Source organism: Thunnus maccoyii, chromosome 13 (genome assembly GCF_910596095.1).
Source record: "Thunnus maccoyii chromosome 13, fThuMac1.1, whole genome shotgun sequence".
NCBI classification, from domain to species: Eukaryota; Metazoa; Chordata; class Actinopteri; order Scombriformes; family Scombridae; genus Thunnus; species Thunnus maccoyii.
Genome location: NC_056545.1, coordinates 28,482,067 through 28,505,894, shown reverse-complemented (window position 1 = coordinate 28,505,894; position 23,828 = coordinate 28,482,067). Strand labels below are relative to the sequence as shown.

The following is a 23,828-nucleotide window of genomic DNA, read 5'->3' as shown; positions in this document are numbered from 1 at the left end:
AAAGAACTTACATTGATGCTTTGATGCATTGTGCTTCTGTACTCTTTGCTTCACCTACCACAATGATCTGTTTGCAGTTGCGCAGTTTCCCTTTCATATGCTGCCTTCAGGTGCTATCGAAAACAACTCGGAATAGAAGTTTTTAAATGAAGTATCAAATCTCATCTTGCTGCAGGAAGAAAAAAAATAGCTCTTGACGTTTGATTTCGTATGATATTCAAGGAGCACCACACACATATTTTTGTTATTATTTCCGACCACAACGAATCGTGTTTCCAACTTCCCTCAATATCCAAAGCAGGGAGAATTGGGAGGAGGAGACCATGAAGGCAGCACGTCACAAGCAGCGTGGGCTCGCAGCATCACCACCGCGAGTTAACGGCAATGTGAGTTAATGGGAAAGTTCACTCTCTGAGTTCAGCTGTGTGTCGAGACCGGGATAGTTTTACCAGGCGTGTGTTTCCAGACTTTCAGAAGCAATGCCAGGCTTTGGTGGAGCTGTGCCATAAAGCAGAAGGTAAGAGACGAAGGGAAGGATCATGAACAGGTGCGGCGGGTATAAACTCACATTTTAGGAGACAGCGAAAGGCTACGCCCTCGTGACCCATCTGTAGTTTTGATTGATAACAAACTATTAATTACGATATTGAGCTAAACAGGTAGCAAGAAGGTAACCACGCCTTCATACCTTAACTTAATGACTTAAATGTCTGACGTTAGGCAGTGCAGCGGGTTATTTGAAGTTTTCCATAAAGAAAGAGTTAAATGTGGATATAGGAACCTCTACATGAAAAGACATTGAGAGAATCCTGTAGGAGGAAGTGTGAAGTTATTATTGGCTCAGAAAGGAAGTGTCTATTGTAAGTATGTGGACAGTACAAGTGACCAAAACACAAAATAAGTGTCTGATAATTAATAACTAAAATATTAGTAATTTATAAAAAAATATTGCTATTGACCTGTGAAACCCCTCATAGCATGTATTTTTTGGCCACAAATAATACTCTACATTATAAAAGTAAACGTATACTGTTCACTGGCACAGCCGGCTGAAATGTGACATGGCAGGACATTTCTGCCAAATCTTCACTATGTAGTCTATGTTTCAGTTTACCTGCACAGTTGGAATATTTCTCATGTGGCTCACCACTGGCAGCAGAGAGCTACAGTATAGAGGCTAGATGATAGCACGCCATGTAACGTTTGGTTGATGCTGGACAAAACTGCTGCACAGCACATGTGTGTATGCCTCAATTCAAACTGGTTATTTTGTTTGACGACAGCTTTTTCTGATTGTTTCCTTTGACTTCCACTTTTAAGTCAAGGATGTTTTAAGAAGTGTGTACTGGTGTGTGTGTGTGTGTGTGTGTGTGTGCGTGCTACTGCTGGACACTTAGAAGGCTCCATCAATTTTCTTCTGAAACATCACTCTGCTTTCTCTCTGACATTTTCTGATAAGGGCTGAACTTCAGAGCTGACATTTAACTGACATAAAAGCATCATTCATTTAGCAGATTGGCAGCACCACATACAGAGTCCCGCTGGCCCATCTCTTGTGTCCACGTCAGTACTGGCTGCCCACAAGCATGATAAGGGTTGGTTGACAGGAGGCGTTGACTGCAGATACACCCCCCAGTGCCAATCCATTATATTTGATTACACACATGATATTGCTTATATATCACTTTTTAGATACGCATCCAAAAAAAGCACAATGATCACTACTCTAGTTTTTAAATTTATGCATGCCTCTCTAGCATACTGTGTTCCTCATATGTCATAAAAATGTCTTTATCCATCATGTCTGGAGAGTTTAAGAATGGATTATAATGAAGTCTGGCTCATTTCAGCACCACAGAACAAGTAGCAGATAGTATTAGAGATAATTAAACACAATAATAACAAAAGTGTTTGTTGTATTAAGACAAAACTTGTTTTTTGGCTTTTAGCTGATCTAGTAGAGCTGAAATGATTGGCCGATTCATTGATTAGTTGGTCAACAGAAAATAAATGAGAAACATTCATTTACATACATTACATACGCTAACCTAATGTCACCATGAATGTGTTTTAGATTACCTATACATAAAACAAACAGAGGGAAGTTTGGATTTAGGCTGGAGCCATAGTATGTGAACAGCCACAGTATGTGTGTGTGTGTGTGTGTGTGTGAATGAAACGTATATGTGTACTTTGTTTGCAAACTTGCTTGCCTCACATTGCCCCTTGAGGGATGAATAAAGCATTTTGAACTGAAATGATAGAAAATAAATCGGCAACTATTTTGATAACTGATTAATCTTTCAAATCACTTTTTAAACAAAAATGCCAAACTTTTGCTTCTCAGCTTCTTCAGCTTCTCAGATGTGATCTCCCTTCTTCTTCTTCTTTTTTTTTTCATTGTAAATTCAGCATGTTTGGGTTTTGGATTGTTGAAAATGTAAATGTCACCTTGGCCTTTGGGAATTTTTTCACAAATTGACATTTTATGGAGAATAAAAAAAAACAAAACAGGGAATCAATCAATTGTGAAAATAATATAATAAGCCTCTTTACAGGTTTTTTTGCAGTGTACAGTTTTTGTCTTATAGGACCGTCTTATCTTAGGTGACGTCTAAGCACCCAAGAAGACAAAATGCGTTAGCGTTCCCGAAGCTAAATCCAAGCACTCCACCACTAAAGCTCACTGACACTCATCCTGAAATGCAACCTCCCCCCCACGTATGTGACGGCTCAAGTAAACCAATGCTGCAGCATTGTATACAGGCACCGATATGCGCGCCATCGCAGGTGCCACAGGACAAAGGGCTATACTACACCTCACGTTTCTCTCACGTTTCCCCTTCGATCAATCGCTAAAACTGAATAGTTGATCAGACTCCCCTATTGAAACCTTTTCATCCCCTCGATTGGGGCAAGTCAAGACCTATATATGGCTCTTCTTTACCCTGAGTGAATTAGATTACTCTATCTCATTTTGGTATTGATGGATAATGCCAGTATTTTTGATTTATGAATGCCAAAAGCTCCTGCAACAGGATCAGAGAAATAATGTAGATCTACGTCACAGCTGTCAGTCACAGTTGAGTTTCATTTCTGCTTATTTTACCTTGTCTAACAATCATAACACCGCTTTAGGTTACAGCAGTGTACGTGCTGTAACGGATAGTATTTACCAGTCTCTCTGTGAATGTATGTGTGTGTATGTGTGTGTGTGTGTATGCATGTGAGCGATTGGGAAAGGAGAGTCAGTGCCTGTGGGAGTCTGTTTTGTTTTCATTGACTCCCCAGTCTATTGTGTGTTCAGGCCCACTGGCTGCCTCTGCACATTTTGTTAACATTTTGTTGTTCTAAACTAGATTGTTGCCCTGAATTCAGGCGCTCATGGTGAGGAATAAAAGGCACCACTACATGTGCATCTGAAATGCTAAAAAAAAAAAAAAAAAAAAAATGTAAATGTTGTGTTGTGGTGTGTTAACTTTCCATTGGCGTCATTTGTGTTATTCTTGAGGTAGGCAATATGTTACCTTAGACTGGCTAATAAGTAGCCTAGATATATTCTCCTCAATGAGTCACATCGGAAAAAAAGCTTCTTATAGATGAGTGATTGCTCGTTGGGGTCAAGTCGTGACAGTCATATTGCTCCTCACAGCCAGCAGTACACGCACTTATATTCTGCCTGTTATTGCTGTTTCTGACAGTATTCTGAATATTGCATAGCTGGTGTCCTTGTCTGGGTTCATTCTGAAGTTGAGAATGCTGTTCCTTCTAAGGTGACAGGGCCGCCAGTGACTGGGCAGAGTGTCTCAGGTAATGGAAACCTCAGGAGCTGCTGTCTGCTGGCTGTCAGTCGTTTGTCTACCAACCCCTTTCTGTCCTACTCACCTCCGGCCCCATGCGGCCTCTCTCTCTCTGTCCACCTGCCTCTTCCTTTACAGTAAGCCCACCTGAGGCACACACACACACACACACATAGAGATCTTATAGGAAACGGAAGTGTGTGTAATGTTTTTAGCAGAGGCAGAGTGACTCAAGGGACAGAAACGAGAGACGAAATTGGTGGATTGTTTACCTTAGAGTCAAGCTGATAAGGGAAGAAGAAAGATTTTGAACTCCCTAATCACCCCTGAGGTCTCCAGTCTCTTCTGAAATTTCACAGTACACAATTCATGGTTAACCCTGGATGTATGGAGTAAGGTATATATTATATATAACATGAGATTAGGAAAATTTATCAGCATTGCTAAATGGAAATGTGGATTTTTATATGATTTTTGCGACAAGGAACACTGATTTGCCAGGTATTTAATTTGCTAGATCAGCCAAAAATAGATATTCCTTTATTATTATTATACTCATTAATAGTTTCTTCACTGAGTTTCCAGGATACTTACTTCTGTAGATCACAATTATATTGATATTGCAGTATGAAATTCCATATACCATGATAGGAGATTGTGAGGGTATGGGCCCTTGTTGGGCTATATAGTGTGTTTAAAAAGATAGCAGTTGGTTATCAACTTCACCTCTAACTGAGTTACTTTGTTTAAAAAAAAAACAGTTTGAAATGGGATGATTTTTAATTTGATGGCATCATGTCCCTTTTCTGCTCTTCTCGGTCCACATGAGCTTTGTATTATGGCAGCACAAGCAGCTAACAAGAAGGTGTTCTTTTTTTATCCACAGAATCCTTAGTACTGTCAGTACAGTCACATTTTTCACTTTTTGACATCACAGGACAGTGTGAACTCTTCTTTGCAGAGTTTAGTAAGTGTTATATACAAAGGGCAAAGTTTTCCACAAAAAAAAGTAAAATTCACACAGACAAATCCTTGAAGACAGTTACAGTAGATAGACATCCTAAATTCATCATTGGGCTGGGCATAACGAGGACAGAGGAACTGAGCTGTGCATGAACTATGGTAGCTGAAAGTAGATCACCATACGCAAGGAACTGAACAGCGTGGCAGCGTGCCCGCCGTGCTGTAAACTAAGCCTTGTGCTCAGCCGAGCTTGCACTGCTGCTGTCCAGATTGATGGTAATTTTGACCCAGTGAACATAGAGGAAACAGAGTCTGTGCACGACTTGGGTTATCTTTCCCCTGCTGCGTTTACACAGACCTCTCAAAAACCAATTAATTCCTCTTGGGTACTGATTGAGCCAGTGTAGTTAATTTATACACTGAGTGACTTCACTCAGCACAGAGATACGTTAAAGCGCTTTGAGAGACAACTGCAAATGCTGAAGTTTGAGAAAGAGAGAAAGAGAACTTTTTATTCTAATTATAACTATTCTAATTATCTGTTATCTCCCCCTGCTCTTTCATCTGTTTCACTGTGCGGATGTCTCTTGTTTTTCACTCTGTATTGAGTGTTTTGTCAGAGTGATTGTTATTTGGGGTGCTTTAACTGTGTGCTCCCCCTCATGCCTCTATGTGCCTTTTTTCTGCCTCTTTCCTGGTCAATGATCGTGGAGGCTGCGGTGGACATTGCAAATAAAAGTTGTGACAGCATTTGGTTGTGAATTCAGGAGGCTTATCTCCGCCTGGTTACTGCAGTTACAGTCAAATCAAGCGCACCTTCAGAGCAGCCGCCTCACACTAAACTAAACAGCTATATGAGTCTCATGTTTTACCTGCAAGACTCATATTTTAGTACTGCTGTGTCTTAAATACTGCAGCTCCTTTTGTGTATTTTGATTCATAGTAGAAGTCTATTAACTTGTGTGCATGCATCTGTTTCTTCACTCTGTCAAAATTTAAGTGCATTCTTGCATTAAGTTCTGTATCCAGTGACTAACATGACTAAACTTGAGTTTGTGAAATGTTTTAAACTCGTTTAAACATTTGCAGAGACTTTACTCTGTGGAAAATGTCATCACATAATGAAAACAACTAGATAACTCTTTAACAAACCCTAGTTAGCATCTGCTCTCCCTTTACGACTAAGAATCAGGGCCCATAACTATGTAAACAGGATGCATTCAAATGACATATGTTGTTATTTTAATGAGCAAAACATAATAAAACAGAATTTCAACAACAAAATATGAACATGGGGAATTTGGGAACGGTGGTTGTGTTTGAGTTCAGCTGTGTTCCATAAGGTAACGATCTAGTGTTATTCAAAGTGAGAAATGTAAACAAAACCTTTAATGCCACATTAGTGGTTTGACCCATTCTTTATCAGTCTGTGTGTCTGTGTCTGTGTGGCCAGGTGGATTATCTTACACTCTGATTCATCTGGTTCATTTACAGGCCCATAGCAACAAGCCAAAGCCCTGTGTTACTTATTAAAGGGACGGATCTCTTTCCTTTCTTTACTTTAAGTGTAAACAGAGAGAGATAGTCTAACTGCCACGATTTGTGTGTAACTTGAACGGATGCCGTTGTGCATTAATGTGTGTGTTTTATACTGTAATGCTCAAATCTAAGACTGAATCATCTGGAGGGAAAACTGCTTGGAGCTGGAATTCATAAGATCATCAAGGGTAAAGAAATCTGATTATTTCCAACAGATGCTCCACAACCTGAGCCTGAAGTCTTTCTGTCCAGCCATCTAAATGCTTTCAGAACATCCAATAGCATCTTAGCATCATACAACATTGGACACTTTAGATACATAGAGACAAAGGGAGAACAAACAGTTTCAGAACAAACAGTGACAGAAACAGAACTAGTTAACATGAACAACAGTAACAGAAGTATTTCTTTATTTGATAGAAAGAATATTTTATTTAAAAGTCTTTAGGGCATTTGCAGTATATATAGTAGGCCTATATATATTTAAAGGAATCTACTTGAATTTGAAATGAAGGCCGAGGCTGTCTGTCTCTGGAATGAAAATCAATGGCAGAATGCTTTCAAGCTCATTGTTTCGGTTTTACAACTTCACTGTTTTGATTGACTCTCAGCTCTCTCATCAGTGTTGTTTCCAGCAGCAGCTGTTTTCATCAAAAAAGATCTGATCAACCCACTGTACATTACCTGACCAGCACCAAATGACAGGCTAAGTTAGCAACCGACACAGTGGAGCATTTAGTAAATAAAAAGCCAGATATTACCCTCAGAATGGGTCTTTTGTATTTGTGGGTAAGTTTTTACATGTTTTTTACATATATGTATGTCCTACAAATAAATGAAGTGATGTAGCTGTTTCAGGTTGCCTACAAAGTCAGTCTGATTCTTAATTGATCAGGGGTGTTGGCTCTGGTGATTGCTGACTTTGGGTTTTAGCTTCACCTCTAAATGACACATGTTGGCAGATGTTGATTTTTTAGCATACATTGGGTTATATTTTCTTAGATGACATCTTTGGTAGAAGCCATTTGAAACGAGGCTGTGAATGCCGCTGGAGTCCCTGGTGTGATGCATAAATGAACATTTTAGTTGGTAGAAAGCTGCAGTAATGCTATACTAATGAGTGTGACCTTGTGCTCTCTGAATTTTAGCGAGGCTTTACTGAATAACTAAAGTGTTTTAGATTAAGTACAAACACAGGCTTTAATTGGCTGGCTGTGAAACTGATACACAGTATGTTATTGGTTTATCTGTGCGTAGGGTTTACATGCTGGAGAGGTGATCTTGTCAAGTTGCATACAGGTTGACGTTCAAGCTACGTGGTCAATGCAGTGATGTATTGGTGATTGAGGAAGACTGTGTGTTAACACAGACACACTTTAAGTCCAGACTTCTGAATGCACTGCTAAGGCATAATGAGGTTAAGTTTTCATACAAAAAATGTTTGTGTATTGGACTGAATTCATGAACTGTCTATGGAGTTTTTTGGACAGAACAATACTTATTACTTTAAGTATTTTTACAAATTTGACCAAGTAGATTCAATCACAAAAAGACTGAGCTGCATGCCCAGATTACACTAGTTTTCTAGGTGATAATTACTTTTCATGCAAATATTCATTGTACAGTACTTGTTACCTGATTTGACAGTGATGGATGATCTATTGGTAAACAGGTAAACTGAACTGCTTGAGCAGATGTGATCCACTGGTTCATTGGAGTTGAAGTGGGATTACCAGTAGTAAAAAAAAGACGCTGGAGACCCCAAAAGCGACTCACAAACTCTTCTTGTTTTGTGCTTCAGAGGTCAATTCTAAATAACAGTCCATTTATGTCATATTATTGATCCCTGAAATATTAATCTCTGCTTGTTAAAAGTTGCTTGGCTCATCAAAACAGTACCCCACTGTCAGGCTACAGGCGGGAAATATTAAACTGTTAAAGGTGCTAACTCGCTTTTTTGCTGGCACTGCTATCAGTGTAAGATAATCCCAGGCAATCACTTATCGGCGGTGCTGATGGATAGTGGCCGTGTCAGAGCCAGTAAGGGGAGATGAGCTGTCAGCCAGTTCACTGTTCCTGTGCACTAAGAGGCAATGGAGACCACGGACTTGTCAACGCCCCCACGACCCCCGTCCAACATGCACAAGAAAGACTTGTAAGAAGAGAGTGTGAGATATTTTTGTGCTTCATCAGTTAGCGACCCTCAACTTTTTACATGAATGTATACTGTATAGTTTCATAAGATCATTCTTTAAAGCAGCAGTGACACATTGAAGTTCTTGGTTATTTCTGAAGCACAATCAGTAGACTTGAATCAGTGACACTGCAGAGAAAGTCCTGATCTGTCTGGGCATGGAGTGGCAGTAATCTGACAATTTATCTCCCTCAACTATGTCTGGCTGATAAATCCATCAGGCTCCTCTCCTGAATGATGTTTACAGAGCTGCTTATAGGTGACATGAAAGGAAGCGATATCCTTCTATATTTAGGTGAATGCATCGATCAATTATGCATCCAGCTCTTCCAGCACTGGCTTCTTGATTAGCTAGTTCTCATGTATTGCCCTTTGTGGCTCTGCTCCATTCTACAGATCATCTGCAAGAAAAATACACCACATAGATGAAATCTGCATTTGGATCTTAAGCGTGTCCCACAGGTGTGAGACTCTTTCCAAGATAATACATGCAGTTAGAGAATGCTTTTTTGTTTAAGTGGTGTGTTGAGTATTTGTCTGTGTGTATTAAATGCATATTGCTGGTTTCATGTGACGATGTTGACCACCATGGTAAAAACAAGGCTGCTCTGTCAGTAGGACCCACCAATACTGGAATTATGACCATCAAATAAGAATTGATTTTAAAATGAGATGTTTTTGTTACTTTTATCAGTGCCCATAACTTTGTTACTTGTGGACTATTGTTTTCCAAATATGAACATTGAGGAAGTTATTTTTGGTGTTCCTCCCCCCCTCAGCACCCGTTGGTATAAGGTGGCCCTCTGTCTGAGGTCGTGGTAACCATAGCAGGCCTTGGAAAGTGAAATGCGATGCGGTGGCCCTCTGGGCTGTGTTTCTGAATCACAACTCCATAATGAGCTGGCAGAGCTCCGGCTGCATCAAAGATGCAGCACCCCAGTATCTGTTTCAACTCACAATGCACAATAGTGCAGTGTCACCTGTGGAGGGGGAGTGGAGGCGGCAGGCCCAGGAGGTTAGAGCCCGAAAGCTTTTTACCACTGTGCTGTACTCACACCCATACATCCCCAGATGAGCTCACACTGTAAACGGCCTTACTGCCTAATTTATTAAGCTCTCTTTAATCCAAAACACACACTATTAAGTGCTCTAATATAACTCTTACTTTTCAAAAATATCATGATAATACTTTATAAATTTAAGTATCTACACTGTTCAGTTACTATGAACTCTCTTGGCTGTGGTTAGTAATTAGGTGATTTTTAAAGTCATTGTATCACAGTATGGAATTATGTCAAAAAATGATTGTCTTGATAGGGAGCAATGTTAGACTGGTATTTGAAAGCAGTAGTGATTAGTCATAAGACCTGTAATAGCCAATAAATAAGTCATGGTAGCACACGCAAGGGTTACCTATGCAGCTTAATAGTGATGGGTGTCAAGGAAGACAGTGACAGGTTAATGTTAGTCTAAGTGACAATGATGAGGATAATAAAAAAGTAGCTCATTAATTGCAGTGATTAATGATTCTTCATATTAGGTGAATTAGAATATTTACCAAATGCTTTTATCATTTTTTTAGGTATCATGTCAACATTTTCTGACAACTGTCCATCGGGTCCAATAGTAACTGATTCTCAGGAGACTTTTCAGTCTCTAAGTTTGACACAGAGCTGCAGGCAGAAGAAGACTGTCTGAGTGCTTAGTTATTCTTACCACAAAAGAATGATAACCAATGGAGCTGTATGACTTAACAACCTGGCTTTAGCTTATCAGAGGTCATTTGGATATGCTGTAAGAAGCCTTTGTATTGGTGGCTATTGTAAAAAAACAACAAAGCAACCTGCATTTACCATCTATCATTTACCATTTTACTGTGCAGGACAGTCCTAAGAGAGAACCCTGAAACAGTATGAGCGGGTGTGTGCATTAGTCAGTGCAGACTCATCATCACTTGCTGGGTTGGAGGACGTAGGAAGGGAACACGACTTTTGGCAAGTGATAGAAATGCACATGTAATACTCAAATTATTCATGGAACTGGTGTAGTAGGTTTAGATTTTAGTTTTACAGGATGACGAGATGGTGCCTCAAGTGAGAATTTCACTTTATATTTCACTCTTCATCACTCACTTTATCACTGTGTGCAGAACTGTTTTACCACCAGTGTCCTAATGTTTTTTTGTGAATTTTTACACAAAAGGTGAGCTCATGAAAGTGTAAGAATTTATCCCTTTTTGGGCATTGTTACATTTCATGTTGGTTCTTGGAAAATCTGCAATTAAATGGGTCTCTTAGCTAAATGATTACAGTAGCCTCTAACAGAGGCTAAGATGAGTGTCTGAAACCCTTACACATATTAATGTTATGTAATTTCCATTTGTACATACAGTATGTGATAGGAATAGTTACTAGTAAGTTGGAGCCAGCAACTGGTTAGCTTAGTATAAAGACTTAAAACGGGGACACAGATGAACAAGGTGACCGATTCCGCCAAAAACTGTTTCCCCCTGTTTCCAGTCTTTATGTTAAGCTAAGCTAACCAGTTGCTGGCATATCAGTGACATACTGAACAGACAAATATGAGAGTGGTTACAAACTTCTCATTTAACTCTCGGCAAGAAAGTGATATTTCTGTTTTTATCATAGGGGCATTTTTGATCACATGAAACTGTTCTTACAATAAATTATGAAGTGTAATGTAAAAAAACTTAATAAAATCTTGGAATGTGAGGCACATCTGATCAAACACATGGTTACATCATTATCGACTTCTAGCACTGATAGTGGACTTCACTGCTTCTCTCATGCGTTTCTTTTTAAACCAGTATCACAACTGATAAAACATCTAATTGTACTTAGTTTTCATTTAGAACGCTTATCAAAAGCTAAACTAACACGTATGTGCTGTAAATCTGTTGCCCCCTATTGTATGTTTTTCTTAAATGCACCTTCCTCTGTTTCTCCAGGAGAGTCTTCTGACCCAGCAGCTCCCCCCAGTGACCCCCCCACACCCCTCCTGACTCAGGGATATCATGGGACCCTTCCCCTTTCACACTTCCACACTCCCTTTCCTCTTCCTCTCCCTCCTCCTCCTGTCTCACCCCTGCACCTCCTTCAGGCCCCAGGTAGTGGAGCGAGCGTCTAGCCCCGATCAGCCCCCGCCCTCTGGTAACACTACAGCGTCTGGCAAGCGGACATGTACGGACAAAGTGGTGTGTAGACCTGGCATCCTGCTGCCAGTGTGGTTGCCACTCAACCCTCCACTGGGGGAGCAGACAGGGAGGGCTCTGGTCTACTTCCTCTGTCTCATGTACATGTTCCTGGGTGTGTCCATCATTGCAGACCGCTTCATGGCATCTATAGAAGTCATCACCTCTCAGGTATTATTGAACTTCATAGTTACAGTTTATGAAATGAAATGCACTCAGGAATTCTTCTGCTACATTCTTACTTTGTCAATAATGATCAGCGCTTTGGTCCCATTCTACTCTCTGTTTCTGACTGTCTAATGTGCCATTATACCAACCACCAAACTATAAAATACATATCTTATCATATTGGATTATACTTACTGTAAACTGAATATTAAAGTGAAATGTGTAAGATTAGAAATACAATAATATCTGAAAGGTTTTATAAAATAAAAATGGAAACCAACTTTAACTTTGGTTTAAGTTGTAGCATCACTTTAGCTTTAGCTTTAGCAATCCCAATATCAGCATCCTGCTCACTGTGTTTGAAGCAGCTAACAGCTTTTGTCAGTCTTTACTCAGAATTTGGTTCTCTGCATTGACGCCTTGGAAAAAATTAGATGCTGACAGAACTATCCCAACTTTATTCCCACACCCTTATTGTCCTTTTTGGAATATCATATGTAATCCACAGCTCCTGGATTCTCCACAAGTAGCGTGTATTTCTAGTCGGGCAGAATTTGTCGTTTATCCACATGAAATGCTTTGAATTACAACCAATAAAACTGTAATTATGTGATGTAGAATCAGATCGAAGCTTCTAAACATTTATGAAATGTTTTTTTAATATATTTTGAATGTTACACTGTGAGATTGATTAGGTGGTAACAGCATCTTTGACATTTTCACAAACATCTGTCCATGTAGGAGAAAGAGGTAACAATCACCAAACCCAACGGTGAAACGACGGTAACAACGGTGCGAATCTGGAACGAGACTGTGTCCAACCTCACACTCATGGCCCTGGGCTCCTCGGCACCTGAGATCCTGCTTTCTGTTATTGAGGTACACAGCATTTCACATCCTTTTAACTGCACCTTGATACAAAAAAAATCACTGTGAATACATACCTTTACAAAGTCTGAAATTGTCTTAAATTTTACATTCTTAAAACATGCATTTGGGTTTTAGAATGTCACAAAAATCTGGGACTATTCAGGATATTTTATTTGGTTATTAAAGATTATTTTAGGTTATTTGTTTATTTTAAATTTAACTCAGTTCCAGTTAGCATTAAAAAAAGGTTTGTGATGTTTGTTCCTTCTGTCTTTTTTGTCTCTTAAATGTTTCACTTTGACAGGTGTGTGGACACAACTTTAATGCGGGGGAGCTCGGCCCAGGCACCATAGTGGGCAGCGCTGCCTTCAATATGTTTGTCATAATTGGTATTTGTGTGTGGGTGATCCCTGACGGAGAGTCTCGCAAGATTAAACACCTGCGTGTGTTTTTTATTACGGCTTTCTGGAGTATTTTTGCCTACATTTGGCTCTACCTCATACTGGCTGTCATCTCACCTGGGATTGTAGAGGTGTGTTTCTGCTCACTGTATATGTTTGGCTGTATTTCTAATAAATCAAGTGTGTAAATCATTTAACTCTCACATTGTCTGTATCAGGTGTGGGAGGCTGTAGTGACGCTGCTCTACTTTCCTGTGTGTGTGATCTTGGCTTGGATCGCTGACCGTCGCCTACTCTTCTACAAATATATGCACAAGCGCTACCGTGCTGACAAGAGACACGGGATTGTGGTGGAAATGGAAGGTGACCTTGCACCCAAAGGCACTGACGTGATCATGGATGGAAAGTTCTCAGACGGCAGTTCGTGCCCTGGAAACTCCTCCAGTGTGACCGTGTCTGTGCAGACAGGCAATGAACTAGACCAGAACAAAGATGAGGTAAGGTGTTGCTCAGGGAGAAATGCTGTTTTAGCCTCACATTACAAGACTGAACTCTGTACAGTATGAAATCATGTGAAGCTTTTTTTCTCTCTTTGTTATGTTTGACATCTCTTTTCACTCAAATTTGGGTAAAGAGAATCTAGTTTTCTCTTAAAGAAGAGAGCATATTTCTATAGTATTTTTAAAACGCTGGAGAAAAAAAAGAAAGCTACAAGCAGGGGAAAGACAGGAGTTACACATCTTCTACCCTGTCAGGCCCACTGGTGGTTCTAATGGTCTCATGACTTTGAAGCTACTTAATGGGAATATAAGGGGAATCAGGTTTCCTGAGGCTAGTAGGTCTCAATCCCAGCAGGAGTCTGAATGGCAGGAGTCCAGACAGCAGGACTCCTAACTACAGGAAGTTGATCAGTAGGGGGCTGAGCAGTAGGAGTTCCCAGAGTTTTTCATGAGAAATATTGGCAAATGGCAAATTGCATTTCATAAAAGTTTTGTCTCAAGAAACACCAATATTTGTGTCATGATAAACTAAGCTATTTGTTCTCATTCTGCTGGGGACTCCCTCTGGACCAAACCCTCTGCAGGACCCTACTTCACACACAGCTTGTGTAGTAGTCGTGACTTTTGTTGTAAAGTGCAGTACTGAGTAAACTTTGGAGCAGATTGTGTTTTGCACAGCATCTTTTTACAGAACATTTGAGAGAGTCTCTACATAGGGTTTCAACTAGCGATTATTTTCATTATTGATTAAAATGCCACTAATTTCTGATTAGTTGATTAATCATTTAGTCTATAAAACATCCGAAAACTGTGAAAAATGACCATCAGCATATCACAGAACACAAGGTGACTTCATTAAATGTCTTGTTTTGTCCAACCAACAGTACAAAACCCAAAATATTCAATTTAATATAATGGAAGACCAAGAAAAGCAACAAATTCTCTCATTTGAGAACCTGGAGTCATCAAATGTGACATTTTTGCTTGAAAAATGACTTATACAATGAATCAATAATCAGTATAGTTGCAAATATTTTTTTCAACTCCTTGCTTAATCAACAAGCCATTGTCGCTCTGTCTATATATTGTGCAACTGATTTTCTTCCTTGGATAGGTGGTCCGTATTCTGAAAGACCTGAAGGAGAAACACCCAGACAAAGACCTTGACCAGCTGATTGAGATGGCCAACTACTCTGCCCTGGTTCATCAGAAGAAGAGCCGTGCCTTCTACCGTGTCCAGGCAACACGCATGATAATTGGTGCTGGAAACATATTAAGGAGACATGCTGCTGAGCACACGCGTCGCTCTGGTACCAGGAGCCAGGAGGACATGGCCACATGCTCTCATATTTGTTTTGAAAGTGCACAGTACCAGTGCACTGAGAACTGTGGGACCCTTACCCTCTGGGTGATCCTTGAGGGGGGCACAGGCCAGAACACTTTCTATGTGGACTACTGTACAGAAAATGGTTCCGCTAATGCCGGAGCAGACTATGAATTCAGTGAGGGAACCTTAGTGTTTAAGCCAGGGGAGACCCGGAAAGAGATCAAGGTGAGCAAGGGGAAAAGAGGAAAGGTTGTTATCTTAGTCAACAAAAGTGAATATTGTCATTGACATTTACTGCCACTAAATATCAATGGGACCCCAAAATCATTTTGAAAGTAGTGTTGTATTGTGTTTCAAGTGTCTGCATTAAAAATGGTTTGGCCTTATGCATTCATGAAGAAAGTGACCCTCCAATGCTCTGTACTCTCTAGGTGGGCATCTTGGACGATGACATCTTTGAGGAGGACGAGCACTTCTTTGTGCGTCTTCAGAACCTGAGGTTAGATGAGGGTGGAAATGAGGGGACAGGAACTCCACCCAAGGGTAGACTAGTGGAGCCGCTGGTTGCCACCATCACTATCTTGGATGACGACCATGCCGGCATCTTCACCTTTGGTCAGCGTGTGCTGCGGGTGAGTGAGAGCACAGGCATGCTGATGGTGACAGTGGTGAGGAACTCTGGCTCTAGGGGCACCGTTGCTGTGCCATACCATACAGAGGATGGCAGTGCCAAGGCTGGAGTGGACTACGAGGAGACCAGAGGGGAGCTGGAATTCACCAATGAACAGACCAGGTGAGGTGCAGTCAGCAACCAGAGGTAATGACTGGAAAATAAGACTGTAGGAGCAACAGAGTCTGATGAATGTGTTACCTTGACACATCGATCTGTTCTGATGGGATTTGTTGATAACAAGAAAACTATAGAATATTGCAAGACATATCCTGTAACACAGAAGATTTTGAAGGAAGATAAAACTGTAACTGCAGTGTAGGTTGTTATCTTGCAGTTCAGAACAGGCATCTTACAACATTTCAACATTTTCTAATTTGGCCAGCTTTTGTGAGTTAAATAGTAGACAAACTGAAATATGGTCTGTAAACCACATGAGACAATGATTAAAACTACTAAGACTACTGTCTTTTCAAACCAGTGTTACAGACACACAGCAGTCTCAATGTTTCATATTTATACTACTTATTAGCCCATTAGTGCTTTAAGGAAAGGGGCACCTAAACCTCACTGAAAGATTACTATGGGTCATCAGTCACCCACTCCAGATGGAGGAGGTCCCATTAGACAGAATTACCTGACGACTTGACACCCAAAGATAATCCCGTCCCTGATCAGGTGTGGGAACCTCGAGTCACCCCATGTAAGCTGACAGATCCTTTTCCCATTAAAATTTCAGGTTATATAAGCTGTGTTTGCACATGGACTAATTGTACACTTAGTGAAAGACCCAGTTACGTAACATGGCCCATCAATAGTAAAGGGTAGGACATTTTGTGAATGATAGTTAATGGGGTAGTTAGCCATATTATTTAATATGTTCATTTTACTCTGCTGTGATCATAGTGTAGTGTTTATCTACGTTGTCAGCAAGTCATCAAAGTATCCTGCAAATTAACTATACAGACATTATTGATCAAACAGAGTGTTGGTATGTTACAAGACATTTAGTTTAGCGTTACTGTATTTCTTTGGCACACTGAGGCGCAAGAAAACACTATGTTTAGGCCTGAATTATTTAAAGGTCCATTGTGATTAATTATTTAAGTCACTTCAATTGAGATGTGATTTAGACGGTGGAGCAAATGTAAATGTTTAAGTGGTGGAGGTTTTGTGTGTTGATGCACTTTGTCATTCATCATATTTTATTTACCATCAATTATTTGTTATAGAAGTAAAAAATATCTTTGTTTTGTGTTTGTGTTTGTGTGTGTGTATATGTGCGTGCATGCTTGCATATCTCCAGTCAGACCTTACAAGTGCGCATTATAAATGTGGAGGAGTACGAGAAGCAGGAAAACTTCTTCATTGTGCTTGAGGATCCCAAATGGCTGAAGCGAGGACTCTCAGGTAAATCTGATTCATTTAATAAATAGCATTTTAAAATAAGGAACCTGTGTTTTCATGATTACAGTGATGAATACAGTGTGGGATGATAGTGAAAGAAAAACAATTTCCTTTCTCATTTACGTTAGCATACACTCAAAGTACATGGCAGCAATATCCAAGATCAAGTATCAAAACATTAACAACAGCAACACAGGTGGCTGAATGCTGGGCTCCTTACGTCAGAGCCAGTAACCGAAGATTACACACTGTCATTCACTGCTGTCTCTGTTTCACTGTAGCACAGGCACTGCAGCCAATTATGAATTTAGTATCCTTGAATTGCCTGTTCCCTGCAACCTCAATGTGTCAAAAGGATGATGCGGGAATTGGATATGTGCTTTTTAATGAAGGAAAGAACAATCATCTATATCAGTTTGTAATATAATTTATTTCATTGAGTAAGAGTGGAAATTAAGGTTAACAGTGGAGGAACAGTGTGCATGCTGAACTGTGCTGAACTGATGGATTAGGCCCTGGAAATAGTGTTTAACCTGTGTTACCAGTATACCGTTGTATTGAATCATTTTCTCTTTCTTCACAGCACTGCTGCTAAATCAGGGTAAGATAGGTTTGGGTTTAAAGGTGCAATGTGCAGCATTTTAAATACCAATGTATAATTGTCAAATTGAACCCATACTTAGGCTGTAAATGAGACAAGTGGTAGCTTTAGTCTCACATCATGAACCAGTGTGAGTGTGTTTTGCAAAGTTAGTTTAACTTCCAAAAAACCCTATTGCTTCCTGTTGCAAAGAGGATTTTGCTACTTTCCTTTAACAGTGCCTGGTATTGTGCTTGTATTTGTTTAACAGAAGAGCATAAACATGGTTTCACCAGTTCTTATTGGTTTACTGGGATTATGGCTGATTTTCCCAGGTTGTGTAGCACCCCCAACAAGCTCTGCCAATCATATACTTTGAGTTATGGATGGGTACGGTCAGGTTTAAGGCCTTGAGTCTGTGAAAAAAAATCTGCCTGGGACAATCAACAGGGAAAGAAATGTCCTTTTTGCCATCCCAACACCCTGTTTCAACAGGAAATACACCAAGTAATGGGAGCTAAATGCTTCACACAGCACCTTTAAAATGTTACATTTTGAAAGTGTGTGCAATGTGTGGGATGTTTTTTTTCATCTTTACGCTTTATGTTCGGGGCCAGTACTCATGGCTTTAGGTACAGGACGTGTGTGTGTTTTGTAAATGACACAATAAATTATAAACATGATGAAATATATTTGGCTGTAATTTATTTATTACTTAATATATATTGTCTGTGTTCCCATATAGGCAACCCCACCCCTGAGGAGGAAGATGCCAGGAGGATCTCTGAGATGGGCAAACCCATTCTAGGAGAGCACAGCAGACTGGAGGTCATCATAGAGGAGTCCTGTGAGTTTAAGGTGTGTGAGCGGCTGATAGAAGGCGTTACACTAGCAATAAACTAACCAGTCTGTGCACTACAAAGATATTGCTGAATACAAGGGATAGACCTTCTCACAATATTTTAGGTTTTGTTCATTAAAAATCTAAAGTGAAATACAAAACTGTCAGCATTAGAACTGAGAATAGTTTGTGTAAGTTGACATTCGTGTGGCACCAGGGAATGTAATATGTAACGTCTTATTTGAGTGATATTACTTTTAAAAGCTTTGACAAATATAAGCACTACAGAAATTTGAGTTGTTGTATACAAAAACATGTGTTATGTAAGTGTGGAAAAGTTGTTTGACCACTTGGCACCCTCTCACACATCAGACTCCCAATGGAGTACTGGACCAGGTACAGTTTCTGCCAGCATGCTGTGTGTGATGGGACTGATTAGACTTGTTTCATCTAATTTTCTCATTAAACTCTCATTATACTCTTCTGATTACAAGAATACTGTATATTCACAGCTGTCCTTTCTCATTCATGCATCACCTGTATTTTGATTTAAGATGCAATGAGGCAATGTGTTTGTATTATTGTGTGCTGTGTGTGTAATGTTAAGGTCAGTTTGTTCTGGTGAAGCCAGTAGTTTTGTGGGTATGAATATCTGTCATATTCATATTTGCCAGGGCTGTTGTTTAGTCACACTGAGATCAGTCTGCATCAACTAACCTATGAAACAAACTTATGATAAACCTTTTGTGATTGTGGAAAGGAAATCCTGAGAGGCTGAAGTGACAGAGATGTGAAGTCATCTGTTCTGTGTACATTCATGTGAATCATGGCCTTTATCTCATTACTGACCTATTTAATCTGTTGTAACAGAGCACTGTGGACAAACTGCTGAAGGACACAAATCTGGCTGTAGTGATTGGCTCTCACTCATGGAGAGAGCAGTTTATTGAAGCAGTCACAGTCAGTGCAGGTCAGTAGCAATTATATTTGAACCTTTTGTTTGTACTTCTTATATTGATTATTGTATTTTTTGCAGTACTTTTAGTGAAATCAAGAAAAGTAGTGATCAGAGGGATATTTGTATCTTAAAACTACATCCCTGGAATCTCCACTTTCTCTATTTTGTTTGGGGATGATATCCACAGGATAATGAATGATGATTTTGCCAGAACTTATTACAACTATGCATCTGACCACTGCATTTTGGCATTTTCAGAGTCCCTTCGCTCACTTTTCAGCTTTGATTATCAATTCCAAAGCTTTTGCTCACTGAATGAAAGCTTATTTTATTAATGTCAACTATGTTTTGCATTTACTCAAGTTAAGATATGAAATTAACCATTCTCAGAGCAGTGGAATAACCATTTATAATTTAAGGTTACAACTGATTAAATAAACTAGTGAGGTTTGTATTACATGTTTGATTAGCTGGACAGTGACCAAGGATGCATAACATGTAGTTAATTCATGTCAGTACGCTAATGTGAGATATATATCTCAGACCAACCATGAACAAGACTTATTTCCCGATATGGACAATCTCACTAACAATGAATAGAGAAGGGATATAACCTTAAGGATTTCATCCAAATTGGTGCTAGCTAACATTAACTTGGCATTCACAGGAAGCATGCGCTTTGCCAACTCAAAAGGAGTAGTTCGCCATTTTGCTTTCTTGCCATTCAAGCAAGTCTGCAGCCTGAGTTTAAAGACTGGAAACGGAAAAACAGCTAGCCGGGCTCTGTCCAACTGAATCTGCCTACCAGCACCTCTAAAGCTCACTAATTAACCACACAGACACAAGAATGGTGTTGATCTTCTCATCTAACTCTCAGGCAAGAGAGCAAATAACCAGATTTCCCAAAATGTCAAATGATTTCTTTAATTCTGCAATAACAAGCAGAATCCATGGCTCTTACCTGTCAGTTAACAAATGAGTTAATGTGTTAATTAGTGGTCTTTAGAGGTGCTGGCAGGTGAATTTTTTTTACCATTGGATAGAGCCAAGCTAACTGTTTCCCCCTTTTTCCAGTCTTTATGCTATGCTAAGCTAACCTTGCAGTAGTTTCATATTTACTGTACAGACATGAGAGTGGTATTGATCTTCTCATCCTTCTGCCAAAAAGGTGACTAAGTGTATTACCAAAAATGTCTATTCCTTTAAAGTGACATGTAAAAGCGATCAAGGATACAAGACTGAAAACCCGTCAATCTGCATAATAAAGCCAGGACAATTGAATGCATAGCTGCAGTCTATTACAATTTTAATGTTTCTTGTTTACATTGTAATTTGACAGCTCTTTCCTGATTGGCCCAAAGTGTGACTGCATCACTTGTGGATGCTGACATGCTTTCTGTTGCTTTGTGATTCTTTTTAAACAGGTGACGGAGATGAGGAGGAAGGACAGGAGCAGCGAATGCCGAACTGCTGCGACTATTTCATGCACATATTTTGCGTTTTCTGGAAGGTTCTTTTTGCTTGTGTCCCGCCCACTGGGTACTGGAATGGCTGGGCGTGCTTCATAGTGTCAATCTCTGTCATCGGTGTCTTAACAGCCATTATTGGGGACCTTGCTTCCCATTTTGGCTGCACAGTAGGCCTGAGAGACACAGTCACTGCGGTGGTGTTTGTAGCTCTGGGGACTTCACTTCCTGGTGAGTGAGTGAGTGAATGAGTGAGTCTACTAATGAGTCTGGATTTTATTTGTTAAATCAAATGCAATATACAGTATATCCTCAACTGGGAGGTACACACTGTAAAGCAATATTTAAGTCGATTCATGTATTGCGGAAGTCTTAGCTAGGCTCATAAATACTGAAAGGTTATCTGTTTGATTTAACTACTGAAAACAATGTCTACTGAATGACCTCATTTTCCAACTCTTTTTTTCCCAGATACCTTTGCCAGTAAAGTGGCTGCTACTCAGGACCAGTATGCGGATGCATCTGTGGGAAATGTGACAGGAAGCAACGCGGTTAATGTCTTCCTAGGCATTGGGGTGGCCTGGTCTGTAGCTGCAATATATTGGGAAGTCAAAGGTAAGGTCTTCCGTGTGGAACCCGGCTCACTGGCCTTCTCCGTCACGCTCTTCACCATTTTTGCCTTCTTCACTATGGGAGTGTTGATGATACGCCGGAGACCGTCCATAGGCGGCGAACTGGGAGGCCCACGGATCTCTAAAATCCTCACGTCACTGCTTCTCTTTGGTCTCTGGTTTCTCTACGTCCTCTTCTCCAGCTTGGAGGCCTACTGCCATATACAAGGCTTCTGAGAAATCACAGCTGGGGAGAGTAATGACTGCGCAATCACAAACACACACATCACCAGGACATTCACCTGGACAGTACTGTTACAGTAAATACAGCTGAGCAGACCTATCATCACTTGACAACTGCTGCCATGGTTCATAAAAAATGTAATCAAAGACAGACTTTCACATGCAAATCTGTACGTCACATCCATTGCGTGACAGTTCCAGTCAGTAGAATTGATTGTGACAGTATTGATCATTTTCACATAAGTGGACTAAATAATATGCAGTGACTGTTTTTGATAAAGGAGAGCAAATGGTCAACGTGTACTCTGTGAAGTCTCTGGATTTTGCTTGATAATGGCTTGATGCCTGATGACTCATAAACTGGATTTCAAGTTTGGTCTTCTCCTCATGCGTATAGAAGCTTTTGAATCAGGTAGACTGCCTAACCTAGTGATTGAGTAAGATAATCAGTGACCGCTGTTTTTATACAGACAAGCAATGTAAGTGATAATACATGACAAGCTGCTTTGATATATGAAAACATTGATAGAGGAACGCCACTCTGCCTTGCCTTGTTGCGGTGGAGTCGTTTTGTTTATCAGGACACCTCTGACTGTATCATCACACTTATACCATGGCCACTTGTCACAGGCAAAAAGAGAAGCTGTGTTCAAATTGTCATTCATTTTTTTAAAGTTTGTTGTTGTCATTAAGCATGGACCTAAGTATGGATAACCCATAGTTAGGTCTGTTTGACCAGTTAGAGTTAATTGATAACAGCACAAAGCAAAAATACTGTTGCTATGGTTACCTTAAATTTTTGTGCGCAGATTTAGGATGATAGTTAAAATGTTGACTGGAACTGTTTGAGTTTTCCCGGTGTACAATTTCGAAAGAAACCTCTCCAGCCAATCAGAAGCAAGTATTTTCTGCGGCCATGGTATAAAAAACTGAGAGATAAGCTGCTGTTGTAATATTGCATCGCAAAATTGTTTATCTCTGTTCAGTTATGTGATACGGGGCATTGTTTAGTGCACTGGTTCTCTTTTTCACGTCAAGGACCCCTGAACTGACACAAATTAGACCATGGACCCCCATCTTTGTCCCAGGGTCCCCCATCTCATAAGATTTTAGCTTTTAGATGTTTTATTACAGAAAGTGTATGCAACCGATGACCAAAATAGTCATACATTATGTCAATGTGTTACTTCTGGATGGATTTATAGTGAAAATAAATTATTCCCCTTTTTGCTGGGGACCCCCTGCAACCCTTTGAAGGACCCCTGGGGGCCCCTGGACCCCACTTTGAGAACCACTGATTTAGTATAATGTACTGCACCAACTGAATTTGATCTCACTATAAGTATTGATAAAAATGATCATAAATGCACTACATGGACCCAATATTGAAATGTATAATAGACAAAGAATTACACCGGCAATGAATTTCAATGAGCTGCAGTACCTACTATCTGCCATTTAGTGTGACTGTTTGAAAGTGATGATTCATTCACCCCTAAAGTCTTATCTGTTTATTTATCAATAGTGTAATTTAATCTATTTGTAATTCAATGTATATTAGCTGATATGGACAAAATATATTGTTATTTATTGTAAGTTGTCATAATTACATTGAAATTTTAACTGAGTGTGTCTCCATTGGATCCATCACCCAGACTGCTTGTTTAGGTACTGTATCACTTCCTCATTAGTGCAGAAGAAGACAGATTGTCTGAGGGCTTGGAGGGAATATGGCATATCATTAGTTTGGGCACACTGGCAATGTGCCCCGTATTATGCTCTTACATTCTGTGTGCCATGTTAAATAGAAAGTATATTTTAGGATTGTACATCCAAAAACATGTGGACAGCAACTTCAGAAGTGTGTTATCAAGAAAAAAGCAAGATTGAAAAACATGGCCCCAAAACGGACATCTGAGTTGGCAGTCCAACTCATTTTTGTGGATGAGGGACATGGCAACACAATAACACACAGATAAGTTATAAAACATTTAAAGTCACTACCTAGACGCCAATCAAAAGTGTTCAGGCATTTAAGCAGTATAAGACGATCAGCTGTATCTAATGATGTGCTAAGGT

General features: G+C 39.9%; 1 protein-coding gene across 1 annotated transcript; it reads left to right on the top strand.

Moving 5' to 3' along the window:
• The first annotated feature begins 358 nt into the window (after positions 1 to 358).
• Positions 359 to 22,850, top strand: slc8a2a (solute carrier family 8 member 2a). The gene is made up of 12 exons (XM_042432063.1): positions 359 to 517; positions 11,465 to 11,878; positions 12,617 to 12,754; positions 13,050 to 13,277; positions 13,365 to 13,643; positions 14,761 to 15,198; positions 15,405 to 15,766; positions 16,950 to 17,053; positions 18,376 to 18,488; positions 19,342 to 19,441; positions 20,854 to 21,126; positions 21,367 to 22,850. The coding sequence occupies exons 2-12, from the start codon at positions 11,531 to 11,533 to the stop codon at positions 21,741 to 21,743; spliced, it is 2,760 nt and encodes a 919-aa protein (XP_042287997.1). The 5' UTR covers positions 359 to 517; positions 11,465 to 11,530; the 3' UTR covers positions 21,744 to 22,850.
• The last annotated feature ends 978 nt before the right edge of the window (positions 22,851 to 23,828 follow it).

Excerpts from the sequence above, each read along its gene's own strand:
- slc8a2a (XM_042432063.1), top strand. The coding sequence starts at position 11,531 with ATGGGACCCTTCCCCTTTCACACTTCCACACTCCCTTTCCTCTTCCTC. Across the intron at positions 18,489-19,341 it reads AGGAGTCCTGTGAGTTTAAG|AGCACTGTGGACAAACTGCT; the intron begins GTGTGTGAGCGG and ends CTGTTGTAACAG. Across the intron at positions 19,442-20,853 it reads AGCAGTCACAGTCAGTGCAG|GTGACGGAGATGAGGAGGAA; the intron begins GTCAGTAGCAAT and ends CTTTTTAAACAG.